This window comes from Strix aluco, chromosome 4, assembly GCF_031877795.1.
Source record: "Strix aluco isolate bStrAlu1 chromosome 4, bStrAlu1.hap1, whole genome shotgun sequence".
NCBI lineage: Eukaryota > Metazoa > Chordata > Aves > Strigiformes > Strigidae > Strix > Strix aluco.
The window spans coordinates 41,855,427-41,873,276 of NC_133934.1; the positions used below are offsets into that span (position 1 = coordinate 41,855,427).

A 17,850-nucleotide genomic window follows, 5' to 3' on the forward strand; every position below is an offset into this window, starting at 1 on the left:
TATAGTAAGGGCACAGCATAATACTAAATTTAGTAGTGTATTTAGTATTCGTAATAATAAAACAAATTGTAACTAATAGACCAAAGTGACACTTCAAAATTTTATCAGTTCTTTAGTCACAAGAACTATAAAATGGAGCTGCTTACATTTCTCTGAGTTCTCTCTCATGCTGACTCTTCAGACACTGCAGCAGAGCTCCAAACACTTCTACAGAGTGTATGTCCTGCTTATTGTGGGACATGGCTTCTGATTGCTTAAGCTATGCTCTATGCTCTAATTTTAATGGCTGTTAAATGCTCATACACTTACTAAGCAAGGGAGGCAGCCAATTCACGTTGACTTCACAATGGGAATCCAGAAATGTCAAGACTTCTCCTCTAGCCAGCGAGGCTCCTAGCAGTCTGGTCCGAATGAGCCCTTCTCGTTTCTTGGTACGTACAATCCTCACTTTGGCAAAACGGACCATGTATTCCTCCAGCTTCTCTTTTAAATGTTCTAGAAAGAAGGGCAAAAAAAGTGTCAGTGGTGTCAGGCCTGAAGGAGCCAACAGAAGGACAGGTTGGCATACAACCTGCAAGCAGCTTATCTACTTCCATCTCTCACCACTTCAAGTCCTCCAAAATCTGCCACAAATCCTCCCTGAAACAGTTCAGAAAGTGCAAATGTTCTCTGTTTTATCACACAGAGGAAGACACTGACACTCTGGACCTTTTACTGCAGTTGCTACTGGCAACCTGCCATCCACGATATAATCATGGCCAAAACAACTGCAGGATATTCATCCATCCTCTGATTCCTGCAGCCCAAGGCCAGATAAACATTCTGGCATGCTGTTTTTTAAACAGTGTCCTTTCCAAGTGGGTTTCCTATATCAACTAATTATGAAGAACTATGCATAGAAAGAAATTTTTAAAAAGTAAGACTTAAACTAGCATGATTAGATTGTTTTTGTAATGGGAAGGGAAACAGACATGAAGGAAGATCTTAATAGTTGGATACCTGTGTGAAGCAAATGGGCAGCTGACTTCCTAATAAAATTAAGCTGCAAATGTTGAGTAGTTGGTAGGGTCTCTTATTTGCAAAATCTGGCTCTGTTTGTATCACAAAACAGCATCTTTGGGAACATTTTTTCTTCTGACTAGAAACACACACTAAGAGTCATAAAAAAAACCCTAACAACAAAAATCACCCTACAGTTTTGCCTCTTCCTAAGTACATCTAAAACAGAAATCCTGATCTTTTGTCATTGATATAACACCTCAGCTTGTCAGACTCATTACTTTGGAAAAATCTGATAATTTCATTTGACAGGGAAAGAGGGAGAGAAAAGCTTAGTCTCCAATAATTAAAATTGGTGATAAGCCACATTTAGTTATGCTAGGGGTTGTACACCGAGTCTCACTAAAATGGGTTTGCCCAATTATGATTGCTTCTTATATCAGCTACTAATTCTTTGGACTTGTATGGTCAGTACAGGCCTTGATCCACACCGTACATCATTACAGACTGCAAGAAGTTTGTTACAGACTAGCTGAAAGGACTACTATTTAGCAGTAACCTGGAGTGTATAATGCTGACACATAGATTAAAGGCAACAAGCAAACAAGTCACAGTGCAGAGACTACAGGAAAATAAAATCAAGCTCCACTGAAATAGAGCTCCCTGCCTATGCTCCTTCTTGTCTCTACTCCTTTCCTTCCTAGCTGACCAACACACAAGACTTTCTAAAACTACCTGTGGATTAGGAAGGAGTAGAAACACTGGTGTGTTAGTTATATGTATTTAGTGGGAAAGTACTGCATGCGATGCTTCTCTGTCCTGAGAATCCTGATGTATGCTAACACAGAAGGGGGAGCAGCCTGAGACCTAGGAACACCAGCTTGCAAGGATTACGGAACAGGTTAGGGGTTTTGGGAGGAGAATCTCAACACTTTGGAGACCTGCTGAGTCAAGTGAGTGGAGATCAAGTGAGGAAGGACAAGCCTGAGACAAAAAAAAAAAAGAATGACATTCACATAAACATAAGATGTTTTTGTCTTCTACTCTGTGGTTGATTGTGGAATACATGTTTAAATTCTGAAATAAAGAGGAAAAGAGGTATCCCCTTTTTGTCCCATTTTGCTACTTACATACTCAATAAAAAACCCACACAATCCCCTAACAGTCACAATGACAAGAGATGTACTGTGTCTTTGAATGGTGGTCTTTGTATGACCAACCATATTAATGGGACAAGGGCTGGGTGCCACTCTGACTCATTTTAGGTACAGCTGTAATTCAGTATCATTACTAAACTGAAGTTACATCAAGTCTTAGATAATTTTGTGCCCATGTGCAAGACTGCCTAAAGCGTATATTTATCAAACTGCTTTCCTGTTTTTATGAGCTCCATTGAGGCTATTCCCATAGTGAAGGAATACAGAAGAAGGGAAATAGACCTGAAAAACAAAGATATAAAGACCTTGCAGGTAATATAAGAAAGTCTGTTAGGGCTGTCAATCTGGATTTTTTTCTGTGTTGTAAATTGTATCATCCTGTAGCCATGAAAAATGAAACAGTTTCAAAGTGACAGGATATTACACATTTCCAAAGTAAATCAAACCTAATCTCTTATGTACCATAGCTTCTGTTAGTCCACAGACACTGGAAATTTCCTGTAGTTCTCTAAGGTCATCTAGCCCTTCTCCTCTGACCTCTTCCACACACAGTTTGTTTGCACTCAATAGTTCATAGGAATCCTGCACCAAGAACCTGACCACATCGCTGCACACTGTCCAGACAACTAATAAAAAGATTCAGGTTACTCAGCATGAAGACAGCTCTCCCAACTATGGGAGCAAGCACTTATCACCTTGGCTATACTGCAAATCCTCCATCTTCACCTGCCTACCTTCAGAAATGGGTTTACTGATGGGACTCTGGCTGATCAGAGGATCCTACTACCTAGGTATGAATTTGGCTATGTATCAGATACAATTGCTTTACTATTCCCTGTGAGCTGGTTCTAGGCAGTTTCCCTCTTTGTACGTAAAGACAGCTACCAAAGAAGCACCTACATTCTCTGAAGGAGAGAAGCAGGAGCCTTACTTGGACAACCTAAGTTGTTTGTGGTGTTGGTAGGCTCTCTGTTGCCTGTATAGAAATTCAAGGCACACTTGAATTGGACCTTCACTAGTTAGGTGTCACAATGGCTAAGGTAAGGCCCTTGCAATAGACAGTTTGAATATGGCCACCACTGATGTTTAAATGAACTAATACAAATGCCCTCTTTTCATGCATTCTGATTGTTATCACTTCTCTTGGGACAAATAAATTCAGTGAAATTCAGTCTCATACAAAGGATTTAATTTCATTCCTTTCACATCTTGCAATGAGCAAAGTCTGAAAGCTGAGTGCCTATCTCTTCAGGAAAACACTTCAGGGAGAGATGATGTAAACTATCATATTACGGTACATTCTTTTCTGCTCTTATATCAATTGCTATATAACAAAAGAGTTGAATAATATAATTTGATTGTCATCAGTTGTATTGGAGCTTGAACTCCATGAAATCAGTGGTAGTTCATAATATTCTTTCATTGCTTTAGGTTCCTTGCAAACTCAGGAAAAGAGGTCTCTCTCTCTTTTTTTTTTTTTTTTTTTTCCAGAATAATATCTGAAATTCTGTGAAACAAACAAGAGTTTTCTATACCACTTTCCTGCCTCTCTCTCAGATAGCTCTTCACACATTTCAGACAGCATGTCATCTGATTTGTGAAGAACTGCATTAAAACATCTAGCACAATTTTTGATGCCAGAATCACATAGCCCAAAATTGTTTTCATCTACTCAATTAGTCCCATGATTGAATAATTTTATTATTTTCTCCTTGTCACTCAAAGAATAACTTGCAAAAAAGCATAAGCATACAACAAAATTTGCACATCTTGTTCACACAGAATTCTAAATGAAACGTCATTTAGACACACCTGGAAGTAATCAGGAAGAAAACAAAAGCAAGAAGTGTTAATTTTTATAGAGCTTAGTTAGACAAGTGACATGAAAAGATCAGGTCAAAATCAAAGTATATGGATTACTAGAGATACATAAGGTATCTAGATTTGTTAAAACAGCTACATGTTAGTATCACCCTAACAGTAAGTCATGACATAGTCAACAGATGCTAGTAACAATACCTAACATATCTTTAGTTTTGAGGTTTGGCCAAGAAGACAGTTTGGGAATTTATTTGGGAAAAATTCTCAGTAACTACAAAACCGTCACGAAATACTTAAGTTTGACAACCAAATCCAATATGGTTGTGAAACTGAAAATATCTTAAAGTGGAGGGAAAAAAAAAATCCCTTTTGGATCCATAAGTAATGATTTTTTAAACAACTCAATATGAAAGTGCTCTCATATTGTATTTTTCCCTGCAATGTCTTGTGGCACTATCTGTTTCAAATCTTACCAATCTCTAAAAGCATAAGCAAACACAGAGTAACAGCCAGAGACAGTAGAACAGTAGTAGTTTTAAAGAAAACTGTAGTATTTTCTACTACTTATATGAATAGTAAAAACATATACTTCATGTTGACCTACTCACTAAAGCCACTCCCGCATTACTCAATGTACTGGTATTATCATAGGTGAGACTTTAAAGCAAAATGGCAATTCTGCAGGACCTGCAGTCAGCAGCTGGCTTTAAAAGCTAGTTACTTAATAACAGAGCCATGTTTGAGCCATGGGTCGTGAAGATATAAATGCTCTAAAAAGGCAATACTTGGGAAATCCACAGCTCAAGTCTTGCTTAAAACAGACTAGACAAGGCTCTAGAATTCTCTGTATGGGAATAATTTTGATTAATGAATAATCTAGGTGTTTGTGATTACCATCAAATTTTGATTTTTTTTAACCTTGCCCTTTCCCAAGAATATCAAAATAAACTGCCCTTTTTCACAGAACTCCATAAATTTCCTTTACAGAATATTTTATTTGCTATAGTATAAATGCATTTTCTCACAGTTCCCAATTATTGTGTTGCTAATATTATCTCCAGAAGAAGCATCTCACACACAAAACCTATATACGACACACATACATATCAAAACAAGTAAACTCAAGTGCCCAAGCAAACATGCAAAACTGTAATTCTAAAGAAATTCTTTGAAAGAAATTATAATGTGGTGTGTAAAATAAAAAGCAACCTGTAATAAAAACGTCTTTAAATGTCCAGGGGACAACGCATTCTGCCCATTTATTACCAAAGAAAACAGTTCAAGCAAGCTTGCCATGACAATAAAACAGGGACATAGGATGGTTTCATTTATATGCTGTAATATTACATAAATTTCATTTTCAGAGTAAGGCATGAGAGAGAAGCCAGTATTTAAATTCTACAGTGAGCTATAAATGGTGCACTTTGGATATAAAGAAGTCAAAGCCCCTGTCACTAGATATGGGGAGTAAATGTCTAATTTGTAATTTAAAAGAAAAATACATCATTCTTTTCTTCACAGAGTTGATCAAATGAACCCATGAATCATATGTTTGACACATGCCAGGCACCTGCCAGGGCAAGAGTTGGCACAGGCAGTGACAAATGAAGAATAATGCACGGGCAGGAGGTTTACAGACTGTCACTGCTATGACAAGTGATGATAAAGGGAAGCATTATGTCTCTTCTAGCGATAGCCTGTAAACAAATTCTCCATTGTAATTGTTTTGTGTGGGCCATCTCTGTCTTCATTTAAAGTCTGGAGAAGTTTTTCTAAAATAGCAGAGACAAAATTACCTGGTCATAGTAATTAAAGATCTACTCAGGCAGAGTACCCAGTTACTTAATTTGGTGCCCAGAAATAAATTGGAAATCAAGGTTCTGCCTTTGTCAGGGAAAAAAAAAATCATAGTAGTAAAAAGCAGCACTGCAATTCTTCTCTCCTGTTGGGATGCATACAGGGAATATTTCATTATCACACTGGTACCCCGTGGCAATATGTGCTATTTGACAAGAAATGTTCCTCCAAGGTTTTTCAGAAGGTGTTAAGACAGACTCAAAAGATGATGAGAAAGCTGGAGCTGGTCTTCAGTACTTGCTTGACTGCAGCAGGGACCATGAAAGAGGAAGGAAAATACAAAGAAAATAGAAAGAAAATACAAAGAAGGGCTTTTGTTAAGCCCCTCTTCTGGACAGCCAGGCAGATCCAGCCCAAATCTGGGCCTGTAACACAGTTTACTCTCTGCACCCTTGTAGAACCTCCAATTTCTGCCCCAAAGTACCTACAACCTCTGTTATAGTATCATTGACCTGCAAATTATCAGATAATTAGGAACAGCAACAGAGCTTGCTAAATGCCCTGATAAGCAATCTGAACTAAATCTGTTTCTCTTTAACTTTAATTGACTGAGAAGTATGTAATTTGAGCTGTTCTGACATTTGCAAAATGAGCCATATAAAAATAGCTCAAAAAAAGTTACAGTAGTAGAAAACATATGCTGGCCTCTCCTTTTGCCTCAGCACAGGCATAGGGGAGGAAGCAACATGGCCAAACCCACAGTAGTCTGTGATCTTAGGTCAGTAAAATAATCTGCAGGTAACCATTTCTGTTAGTGAAAATTAGTCAAATGGGTGCTTTGACATGCAACAATAAGGAGGCCAGCTCAAGAAGACTTTTCTCAGTTTTTTTCTCTCCAGCCAGTAGCAGAGTGTTTTGTGCCCAATATGCAGAAAAACCTGCAAGTACATTTATGCAACATCCATGGCTCTCATTGTGAAAAGGATCTCCATCACTTTATGCCCTTTTCTGCAGGACAGGATTATTTTACCAGGTAAAATTAGCAAGGATACCCTTCATTCCTTTCCTGAGGCCTTGAGCATACATTTTTCCTGGAACACCTCAGCTTAATCTTTTGATGACAGAAATGCTTCTGTCTAGTTTAAGTCTTAAACTTGACAGAAAATACATAAAGGAAACAGTGGTCTATGATTATTCAGTTATTATTTGTCTTCTGCTGCAATTGACAAAATAGCTCTCTTGTATTGGGTTTGTGTGTGGCCAGGTCTTGGTAGCAAGGGAGGGGCTACAGAGGTGGTTCCTGTGAAAAGCTTCTTGAAGCTTCCCTGGCTCCAAGTCAGACCTGACTCTGGCCAAGGCCAAGCCAATTAGCGATGGTGGCTGTGCCTCTGCGATATTGTACTTAAGAAGGGGAACCTGGGAGGAAGAGGGGGAGTGAGGGAAATATCTATGCAAACACCAAGGTTAGTTGAAGAAAGGAGGAAGAGGTGTGCCGGAGCAGAGCTTTCCCTGCAGCCTGTGGTGAGAGGGCAGGATGTGCCCTTGCATGGAGGGCAACAGTGGAGCAGTTGGCCTCCTGCAGCCCGTGGAGGACCCCATGTTGGAGCAGGTGGCTGCGTCTGAGGAAGGTCATGACTGAGGGAAGTCCACACTGGAGCAGTCTGTTGCTGGGAGGACTGCAACATATGGGAGAGACACACGCTGGAGCAGTTAATGAAGATCTGCAGCCCTGTGGGAAGGACTCATGTTAGATAAGTTTGTGGAGGACTGTCTCCCGTGGGAGGGACCCCACGCTGGAGATGGGGAAGAGTGTGAGGAGTCCTCCCCCTGAGGAGGAAGGAGTGGCAGAAACAATGGGTGACAGACTGACCGCAACCCCCATTCCCTGCCCCCCTGCACCGCTGGGGGAGAGGAGGTCAAGAAATTGGGAGCAAAGCTGAGCCCAGGAAGAAGGGAGGGGTGGGGGAAGCTGTTTCTGAGATGTAGCTATACTTCCCACTGTTCTACTCTGATTTGATTGGTAAATTAGTGGTGGTCGTGGTGGAGTTCAAACTGAACTGATGTTCTTTTTCTCCCCCAATAGAGTCTATCTTTTGCCCGTGACCATAATGGGTGAGTCATCCCTGTCCCCGTCTCTGTCTCGATCCATGAGCCTTTTGTTTTATTTTCTCTTCCCCATCCCACCGGCAGGGGGAGGAGTGAGTGAGTGGCTGCATGGTGCTCAGTTGCCCTCTGGGCTTAAATCATGACACCTCTCTAGGGCATTGCCATTATTTTTACTTCCACTGCCTATATATATGCTACCATAAAAGCAAATCAGTCTGAAGAGAGAATACAAGGTGAGCCCGTGAATTTGGGTACATCATCTTTCTTTCTTCCAGTCTCCCTTCAAGTTTCTTATTTTTAGAAGGTTGTTTGGAAATGCTGGTTGGCCACCGAAATGTTGCAAAGGCTGTACCAGGTCAGTTGCCACTTTTTCTAGACAAGTTGAAGACTCCGAGAAGGGCAATTCCCCTGGTTACACCTCTGGGTAAGCTACTTCACTGCCACACTATCCTTCCAGTGAATAACTTTTTCCTAAATTCCAAACTGAATCTTCCAAGCTGTGTCTTGGGGCTGTTGCCTCTTATTGTACCATCTGCCAGTACCAGGAGGAATTTGGTTCTGCCATCTGTGCAATTCCCACTCAAGTTGCTGTGAGCAGCCATTACATGACCACTTAGCTACTGCTTTGCCAGACTAAACAAGCCCAGATTCCTCAGCCTCTTCTCAAAGGTCACATATGTCTGGCCCACGACAATCTTGCCAGTCCTCTGCTAAACTGAGTCCAGCTTTCGTCATCCTTCTTGAACTGCAGAGCCCAAAACTGGATGAAGAGTTACAGGTGTATGTACCACCAATACAATAAAAAGCACTCACTTTCACTCTCATCCTAGCATATCCCAATTCAGTTTGCCTTCCTGGTGATTAAAGGCCACCACTTTCTCCTATTCACCTGGTATCCACTGTGGCCTCTGCAGGTCCTTCACAGTACACCAGCTGGCCAGTTTGCATTTTTACTGGTACACAGGGTTATTCACCTAGGTGCAGAATTTAGCACTCCTTGTTGAACTTCATGAGATTTATTTTGCCCAATCCTAGAGCTTCTCTGGACTATATTGTTTGATGTGTCAACCACTTTCTCTATTTTAGTATCATCCACAGATTTGCTGAGGGTATGCTATATCATCATCCAGGTTATTGGTGAAGATACTGACTAACATTGGCCCCAGTACTTACCTAAGATATTCTGCCAAACAGACATCAAGCCATTGATTAACTACCCTTTGACTCCACCAACCCAACCCATCTAACAGTCTTGTACATGCTTCCTCTGTCTACCGGTGAGTGTTACAGGGACTAAAACTTCTTAAAGTCATGAGAAGTTACATCCATCACCCTTCCCTTGAACATCATCATCATCATAAAAGACAATCAGACTGTTCAAACATGCTTTGCAGTTGTAAATATGTGATGACCATCCTATATTATTTTTTTGTCCTTCATGTATTTGCAGATGGATAGGCACCACCCAACACCATGTACTTTATGATCCTTTCAAGCAATAAGCTGAGGCTTGTTGGTCTGCAGGATCCACTGGATCCACTTCTTTCTCTTTCTCAAACGTAAGTAGCACCTTTTTCTAGTTGGTCACCCAGTCTAGTTGGCTGTCACTTCCAACGGTTGCCCAGTCTTTTGGTTATCTTCCATCGTGCCTTTACTTTTCAACCAGTATTCTCTCTTCAGATACTCAGATCCAAAGTCTTTTACTCCTAATTAGTCCTGATTGAGTAATCCTGGAGGAAGGATGGGGAGGCGTTCTGCCAGACAGACTTTAGCATCTGATCCATAGCCATGCCAGACTAAAACAAGTTCCAGAAGCAGACAGGTACTGTGAAAAGTGTTGGATATATTAAGTCTGTCATAGACGGATAGATAAGAGCAAAATTTATAACTGCTTGGTATAATAGCAATTGGCTAACAGCAATACCATTTGAGCATTGATTACTCATACTTTCTAACCAGTTTTGCACGCATAAGAATAAGATCACTTGAGAAAAGCTATGTAGTTACCGGTGATCTGGAAGTAGCACTGTTTAGACAGAAATTTGTGCCAATCACTTGGAAACTTCTTCTCCTAGCTGTGATGTTTGGGTTAGCTGGCTTGGGGCAAGCTAAAATGCAGTCTCTTTTTCTGATATTAATAATGAGCCAAAGTCCTTGGATGATATATTACAAGGCTATGGAGAGTATCCTGAATGTGCAATAGTTCTGTTCATCACTTGCACATGAGTATAAATGAGTATAAACTTCCAGACAGCACCTTCATTTTGATGTTGAGTTTCAACTACAGCCTGTTAAAGTTGAAAGAACCTCCAAACTTGACAGTAAACGCACATTCCTTTGCCACAGCCTGAAAAGGTCAGCATTACTGAGAGCAGGAGGCTGAACAGAGCAGATGAATACATAGCTTAGTTTGATTTCATTCATGATAGACTTAAGATAAACTTTTCCGAACAAACCTGGTTTGTAGTGTATGGGCTTTCATATCTTGTCATGAAAGGAGTGACTGGGACTGCAGAATCTGTGAGGCTAGTTAGATTTGCTGAGACTTTCTCAGACTATAGCTCCAGTCAATAGAGACATGCAGAGATCCTGGTGTCTCTTTGTTCCACTTCCCTGGGCCCATGTAATTGTGACTGTTATCACAGTTGCTCTGTCACCAGCACAGAAGCACCTGGGACCTCTTTGTCAACAAGGCATGCATTCAGGTAATTGAATACACACAGGAGGTTACTCAGACATAAGGTATGGTGACTTATACAGATGCTATGGAAGCATCATTAAACCTTTGAGATACTTTTCCATTCCAGATTTTGCAAACAGGGAAAGGAGTGAAACACTTCCTTTTTAGGTTGCAGTAATTCAACATAGTTAGACTACCCCATGAGCAGCTAGGGCTGGCTTGCTAGTTTGTTGGTAGGGTTGACATGGCTATGAATTTTCCCTTTTCATAAGGAAAGAATGAAAGATGGTTATTTGTTTTTATGGATTTATTTCAACTGCCAGTTGTACGAGGTAGTTGCTGATACCCTCACTGGTGCTGTATTATGATAACTCATGTCTTTTCCACAGCAGAGAGCAGACTCCTTCGTTTGCTATGTTTGCATCAGTCTAACTCTGAGAAGGGGGTCTCCAGCTGGGAGAAAGGTGAGGCTACCTTTTTTACGCAAAGACTAAATGATCTATACATTATTTATAATCTGAAAGCCTCCAAAGCAACAAAATTACCAAAATTACATTTTACATCTAACAGTTAAACCCTTCCAGGAATTAATCAATGCTCAACGTATTTTATACCTTAAAATGGAGGCAAAAAGAACTTAAGCACTTACTCCTTATTAATTGATCTTATATACTTAATACACAAAATTAAACAAATTTAACCCCCCCCCTTGTGCTTTTTGGCCTATCTTTTGCAGCCATGACAATTAAATATATCTCCCCAAAAGATCTTTTAAACTAAAATATTTTAAATACAGTTACTATTTCTTTGTATTTTCTTAGTAGCTAATTTTAAAGCAATTATCTTTCATATATACAGGCTGTTCACATGCCTTTAATGTCCATGTTCAGAAAAGGGTTTTGGAACTGCCTGAAGAAAGCCTATGACCTGCTTCTTCATATATGTTTCCATACCTATTTCTGAATGCTTCCCAATAGTAGCTTTGAAAAAAAGAGTAAGGAAATATGTTATTTTTATAGCTCTGTTCCTCTGTTGTATCCAAATGGTTTGCCAGCTATAAAATGTGGAGGAATAAATTTGTTCACCAGATGAATGACACATTATAAAATGCAAGCACCGTATGCTGGATGAGGAAGTTGGTTAAGAATATACAGCAAAGCAGTCTTAAATAGGAAGTAAAAATTAATTAGCAGGAAATTACTTTTGCTGCAAGGTAAATATAATAACCACCTGAATTGGAATGTGATCAAGAAACTGAACCCATTAATGACACAGCAGATTAAATGGGAGAGAGCTCTTAGCACACAAACAGAAAACAAAAGCTACATTCCTCTCTGCTTGTCCTCCTGCTAACTGTATGTGTTGAGAGCACTAAAAGTACAGCGCCTGACCTTAAAGGTGAAAGGAAACCATACAACTCATGTTGCATCCATTGCACTTTGCAGAACATTTTGCTCCCTGGCATAGCTTCACTGCTGCAGCAGCATGGCTAATGGAATAAAGTTCAACCAAACTGAGAAGAATTTGTCCCCAGTACCATCTTGGTAGTCCTGAACCCCATATGACCTGCACAATTGTGCTCAGGGACATGCTGCCCACTTGGGTGATAAGAAGGAAGGCAGAAGAGGTTGCAAAAGCACTTTTTATGGACAATTTTTTTACAAAGACTTTACCATGGATGGACGCACTCGCTTTGGCACTTTCTTACACCACTAATTCAATGAATGTAACTGTGGCTACAGCTCAGACAAGAATCTGGGCAACTGGATTAATTATCAGGGAAACTCTGATAAGTATACAGTAAGACAACAAAGAAATGTACAGCTTCCTTTATAGATCATTGTCTAGACACAATTACATAGTACAGACCTGTCAAAAGGGTGACCTTGCTGCATTAAACTTTGATTCTTTCTAACAGATATGTTTATGACACAGGTATTTATACAGTAACTTGTCCCCAAGAGAAGCATGTTGTGAGGTTTCTTCCAGGTTGCAAGGCCAATTAGAAGAATGTTATTTTAAAGTGAATCCAGTGTAACTTTCCTTGAGATCAATACATTACTCACAAATGCTATCCTCTTGTTTTCAGAGTCACTCTTTTGCATCCTGACAATATTAATTGTTAAAAATTGTAAACGATGATCTGTCAAGCAAGACTTTTTTTGGGAATATGTTTCTAACATTGCAAACAGTCTTGCAGATTTTGAGACCTGTCTTTACACTGACATTTTCTCTGTTTTGCCTGAAACTATCTTTGACGTATTTTTAGTTATTTCTCCAAAATATATCACTTTTACAGTAGGTGCTGTCTTCAGAGAATAGTTTTCTCTCATACTACTCTTTTTAACCTCTCAAATGCCAAGGACAGATTGTACCGAAGAACTGGTGAAACACTGCTGCGAGGATGGCACTGACCTTATATTTGCAGAGGACAACAACACTGATCCTTGGGAAGGGGAGAAATAGAAATCATACAACTCGTGTAATTACTTTTTAAGTAGCTTTGAATTCTAGTACAGCTCCCTACACTGAAAACTTTTATTTCCCATAGTAATTCTACTGACATTACAACTCATTGCAAACCTTAGGCTCTACTAACCTTAAAGATACTGGAATATGGTTACCTCCTCATAGAATATTTGAATAACTTTCTGTCTAACTGAAGATGCTGCACTTCTGTAGTTCTTTTCCATTCTATGTGTTAACCATCCTGGGTAAATGGTCAGGTCCTAAACAGAGCTTGCAATTAGTCCTTTTCCTCAAGAATTCAGTGGGTGTTTTTTCCTAGTCCATGGGTTTGTTCTTGTAAATAGGACAAGTCCTTGAACTATGCTTTGAAACTGAGATTTCAAAATACAAAAGAGAGTTGGGGCAATACTTTATTCTCCCTGAAGTTTGATATTATATCAAGAAGTTGCTCTTATCTTCCAACTTTTGTATCAACATTTGTCTTTTTAAAAATGCCCTATCTGACATAGGAGTTTGAGTTCTGAGGCACCAAGTCTTTACTATGGACTGATGAATTTACTGAAGCTCTGAATACTGCAGCAGGATAAAATACTAAGATACTCAATGAGGTTTCTCTAACCTACTGAAACAGGCCTTAAATCCCTAGCAGTGCAAATACTAGAACTAAGTATGCAGCCATAAGCTTTCAAATATGCTTTGTATCTCCTGAATTTTACTTCCTACAACACAGCACCTGGCATTACTAGACTTTTCAAAGCTGGAATGCAGGCCTTTATAAGCTTCAAGAACACTTATTGTTGAAGCAAGTATCCAATTCCTTCTCTTGATTGCTGCATTCCATCATCCAAACATTTTATTTTCTTAGTTGTTATTTCAAGAGTTTTCTCTATTTCAACTTGGTCTACAGTGGAAATACATCCCTTCTGAAACTTCAATACTAAAAAGCTGCCATCTTTACTAAGCTAGAACTGTAGTTCTCAAAATGGTTTCACTCATTTATTTGCAAAAGTTAGCCATGTTCTTGGTATAACCTTTGCAGTCATTGCTATGCCAAGGAGTGCAGTGAAAGAAGATGGGAGTTGATATTGCTGAAGAGGTTTCCAGAAAGCTGCAGTCCATGGGAATTTTCCGACAACCTACTGGCAAAGAAAAGCAATTTGAGTCATGTTTTTGAGATTAGGTCAGGCATCTTTTTTTTTTTTTCTTTCACTATTTGCAAGAAACAGTTTGCTTCCAAAATTAGGTGTATAGAAATCTTACAGTGAAAGAACTAGACTGCTTTTTGTGTTACATACTTTGAAGCATGAGAATTAATTATCAAAAAGGAAACCATTCTCTGTTCATAGACTCATCTGCTATGATGATGTTCCTCTACATAATGAGGCAAACACTGATGCATAATTAGGCATCTCCTAACATCAGTATGAGCTATTAATCAAACAATAACACCATGGTTTTTTCATGGATAGATGATTGTCTTTTCACTTTTTATTTAAAACAAGAAAAAGAACAAATAAATGAGCTGCTGCATAACTCAAGCTTTGCAAGAGAAGACATCAAGTTCTTTCTTTTCTTTGTTATCTTTTTTCTCTCTTTGTTTTACACATTGAATCAACCTGTCTTTTCCTATCTCTCAGCTGTCATAACTGTTCTGCAGTATCACAGATGCTCTTCAAATCCTCTTTAGTCTGGCAGGTTCCCTCATTAAAGATGTGGATTTAAGAAGCAGAAAGACATACTGAATATTAAATGAACATCTAAGATCCAAAGTTTAAATAAATAAATAAATATTATATTGAATTTTAACTTGCAGATCCAAGCTCATAGCAGCTTTCATACAATGACAATGGGACTAGGCTCAGACTACGCCCATACATTTCTATACAGCTTATTTTGAACACTCCTCCCCAAACTGCTGTCTGTCTTGCAATGTCAAAAGACAGAAGATGTGACATATGATATAATCTAGTATTTTTCACTTTATTATGGTAAGAAAGTTTATGGTAACATGGTTATCTATGGATACAAGGAAACAGGATGGCATGGATTGTTCTAAATCCCTTTGGAAAGCTGAGCCTTAGGCTTGTTCCATCTCCATATGGACAACCACATGAGTCCGGATCCAACCACAAGAATTTGTTACATCTGGCCTTTACTTGTATAAACACAGTCTCCTCCTAGTGATCTTTCAAATCTTTATAAATAAAGGATTAATGGATTATCAAATATCAAGTGAAAAAATAAATCATTGCCATGAACATGTCTTATTGTTCTTGGAAAGTGTAAAGCTATTTCAAAACTGGTCATATCTGTTTTACAGCATTTCACTGATCCTTAAAGATGGACAAAATGTTGTACTTCTGAACACAATTTTCACATATTTATTACTGTTAAAACTACAGATTATAGATTCAATAGAGGAAATAACCTTTGTATTTCAGATTTCCTTAACATATAAAAAATAACTTTGTCCAAAACAGCATTTAAATCTATAATAGAAATGTCCGAAATTAAGAAATATATGACCAGAAAAACAAAAGATTGTCTCATTTTCATTTTAATGAAAATTTACTTTTACTAATTTAATTTACTTAAAGTATTCAGCAGACTGTTAATATCTTGGCTGATCCAAGAAGCCCCACTGGTCCTGACCGGAACTATATGCATCTTCCCCTCACTGTCTTTTTGCTGAACTGGAAGTGTTGTGGTTCACACATAGTGTGTCACATTTCTCCCCAATTTTGTGCTAGTGTAAGGTTTCCCACCTTTAGCAGAGAAAGTATTTTAAAAAAAAGATGTAACAAAAGGAGTGGGAAAGTTGTTGCCATTTGCTGCAAATATCTAATATTTTTAATCAATGTGTCCTCTGCACTCTAAGTGGAACATCAGCCATGTGAAGATCTACTGTGGTAAGCATGTAAGAGCAGTGCAAAAAAAAACCAAGGCAGAAAATATTCTCCCTGGGAAAACTCTTCACCGTGCGAGTCACATATCAAGAGCTGTTCTGTGTTACAGATAACCTCCTCCAACTACTCAGAATCACACAGGCAGCCATCCCTTTCCAACAGTCAACTCACTAATCTCTATGGCAACTCCAGCAATGGCTTGCCTGGGAAAAACACAGCCATTTTTGCATTTTACCTATAGTTTGACTTGTAGAGCTGTTAGTTTTTCTGTGGTAATGTTGCAATCAGTTCTCACCGTTTTTGTTGAGTTTTGTTTAATTTTTAATAACTTATTCCCTGAGGTTTGTTTTTTCCCTCTTCTTGTAAGGGCATTGCTTAGGCTCAAGTAAAATGGGTAGAACCCAAAGAGAATAGGTATAGGTAAAAGCAGGTACAAGCAAACAGAGAAACAGTGCCACCAATGACCCACATACCAGTTTTGTAAATGTTCTCACTTAATGGATTTACTTTTAGAAATTATAAAAAATTGCCAAAAAAAAAAAAAATTGATGCAATTTTCTGATTAACTATGACATTACTAGATTCACTTATCAGCAGCTGGAGTGGCAGATGCTTGTCAGGCTCTGGAAAGTAAACTTTGTCAGCACAGAAAATGTTTAGCTTAATTTCACAGCTACCTGAGAGAAAGAGCTCCAAATTCTTTTCTAGAGTTATGTTTCTGTGTTCATATTTTCTTGGAAGCAGCTGAAAGGAAATAAGAGCAACAGAAAAATAACATGGGAGTAAATAAAAGTTACAGTGGGCAAAGCTGAATACGAGAAAACTATAAAAAGCAAAACAGTAGAGAGTACATAAGTAAAAGGTAAAATACAAGTAACGACAATATTCTGAAATGAATATGACTTCTATTCATACCAGGCTATGATTCTGCTGAAGAAAATGTTGAGCTTTTAGTTCTGCTATAAAGGGCAGTCTGCATCTTAGCAATACGTCTTGTAATCTGGTTCACTTTGCAGCTTGGAGTGAAAGGGACAACACTTAAAACTCACGGACATATGAAATACAAATGAACCCGATCTCGAAATGAACAGCTGGAGATGTTCAGAAGAAGGAAATAACATGCTACCTGGTTCCTTTCACTGATACATGCTTAACTTTGCCCAGAGGAAATTCTCTCAAGGATAAGAGACTCCCTTAACAGGAAATTTCCCTCAGTACAAAGGTAATATGCCCCATTTATTAAGATTACCAGCCAGCTCTTTAAAGTAAGAGCTCTCCACAAGTGTAAATTTCATTTTCAAGGGAATTAAGGATTGAAGAGCTCTGTGGACCACTCAATTTGGCATTGCCAAGTGGTAGCAATAGATCTCAGTCTTTATAAAAAAAAAATTAAACACATCAGGACATAGGACTTGTTATGCTGTGTCTTGAACTTAGTGTATCTTGATTTGCTGTATCTGTAAAAATTCAAAAGAAACACAGACCATACCTGCAACTTGCTTAAAGATCGAATTATGTTGTCTAGTTTGCCCTAGCTGTAACACCAAAATTATTGGTGGTAAATTGGCTGCTGCTTATCTTGTGTTTCTGAGCTCAATTACATTATTTGATTTTTATTGCATTGCATTTTGTTTAGCTTTGTGTAGTTGCATGGTTCTCCCCCTAAAAGGAAATCATAGCGTCTACAGAAAAGGACTAAAGAATCTAAGTAACTAACACTGGGAGGAAGAAACCCTCAACTTCATACTCCTGCTGACAAAGAACTCAACTCAATGAAGCAACATGTAGGGAGGGTGAGCATAACACCAGAGGAAAGGGTAGATAATAGGATGTTGGCTTACATTAATAAGAACAAGGAATAATTAGATAACTTGTATAAGTGTAAATACAATTTAAATCACACTAAATTAACTGA

At 38.7% G+C, this 17,850-nt stretch overlaps 1 protein-coding gene across 3 annotated transcripts in view; it reads right to left on the bottom strand.

The window, feature by feature from the left end:
• GALNTL6 (polypeptide N-acetylgalactosaminyltransferase like 6) overlaps positions 1–17,850 on the bottom strand; it is a 507,888-nt gene that overhangs the window by 83,385 nt on the left and 406,653 nt on the right. For 2 of the 3 annotated variants that reach the window (XM_074822810.1, XM_074822811.1), the window contains exon 5: positions 310–495. The exons of the other annotated variant lie outside the window; for it this stretch is intronic. In XM_074822810.1, coding sequence (XP_074678911.1) covers positions 310–495 — 186 coding nt within the window. The remainder of the gene's footprint in view (positions 1–309; positions 496–17,850) is intronic. 3 annotated transcript variants of the gene reach the window in all.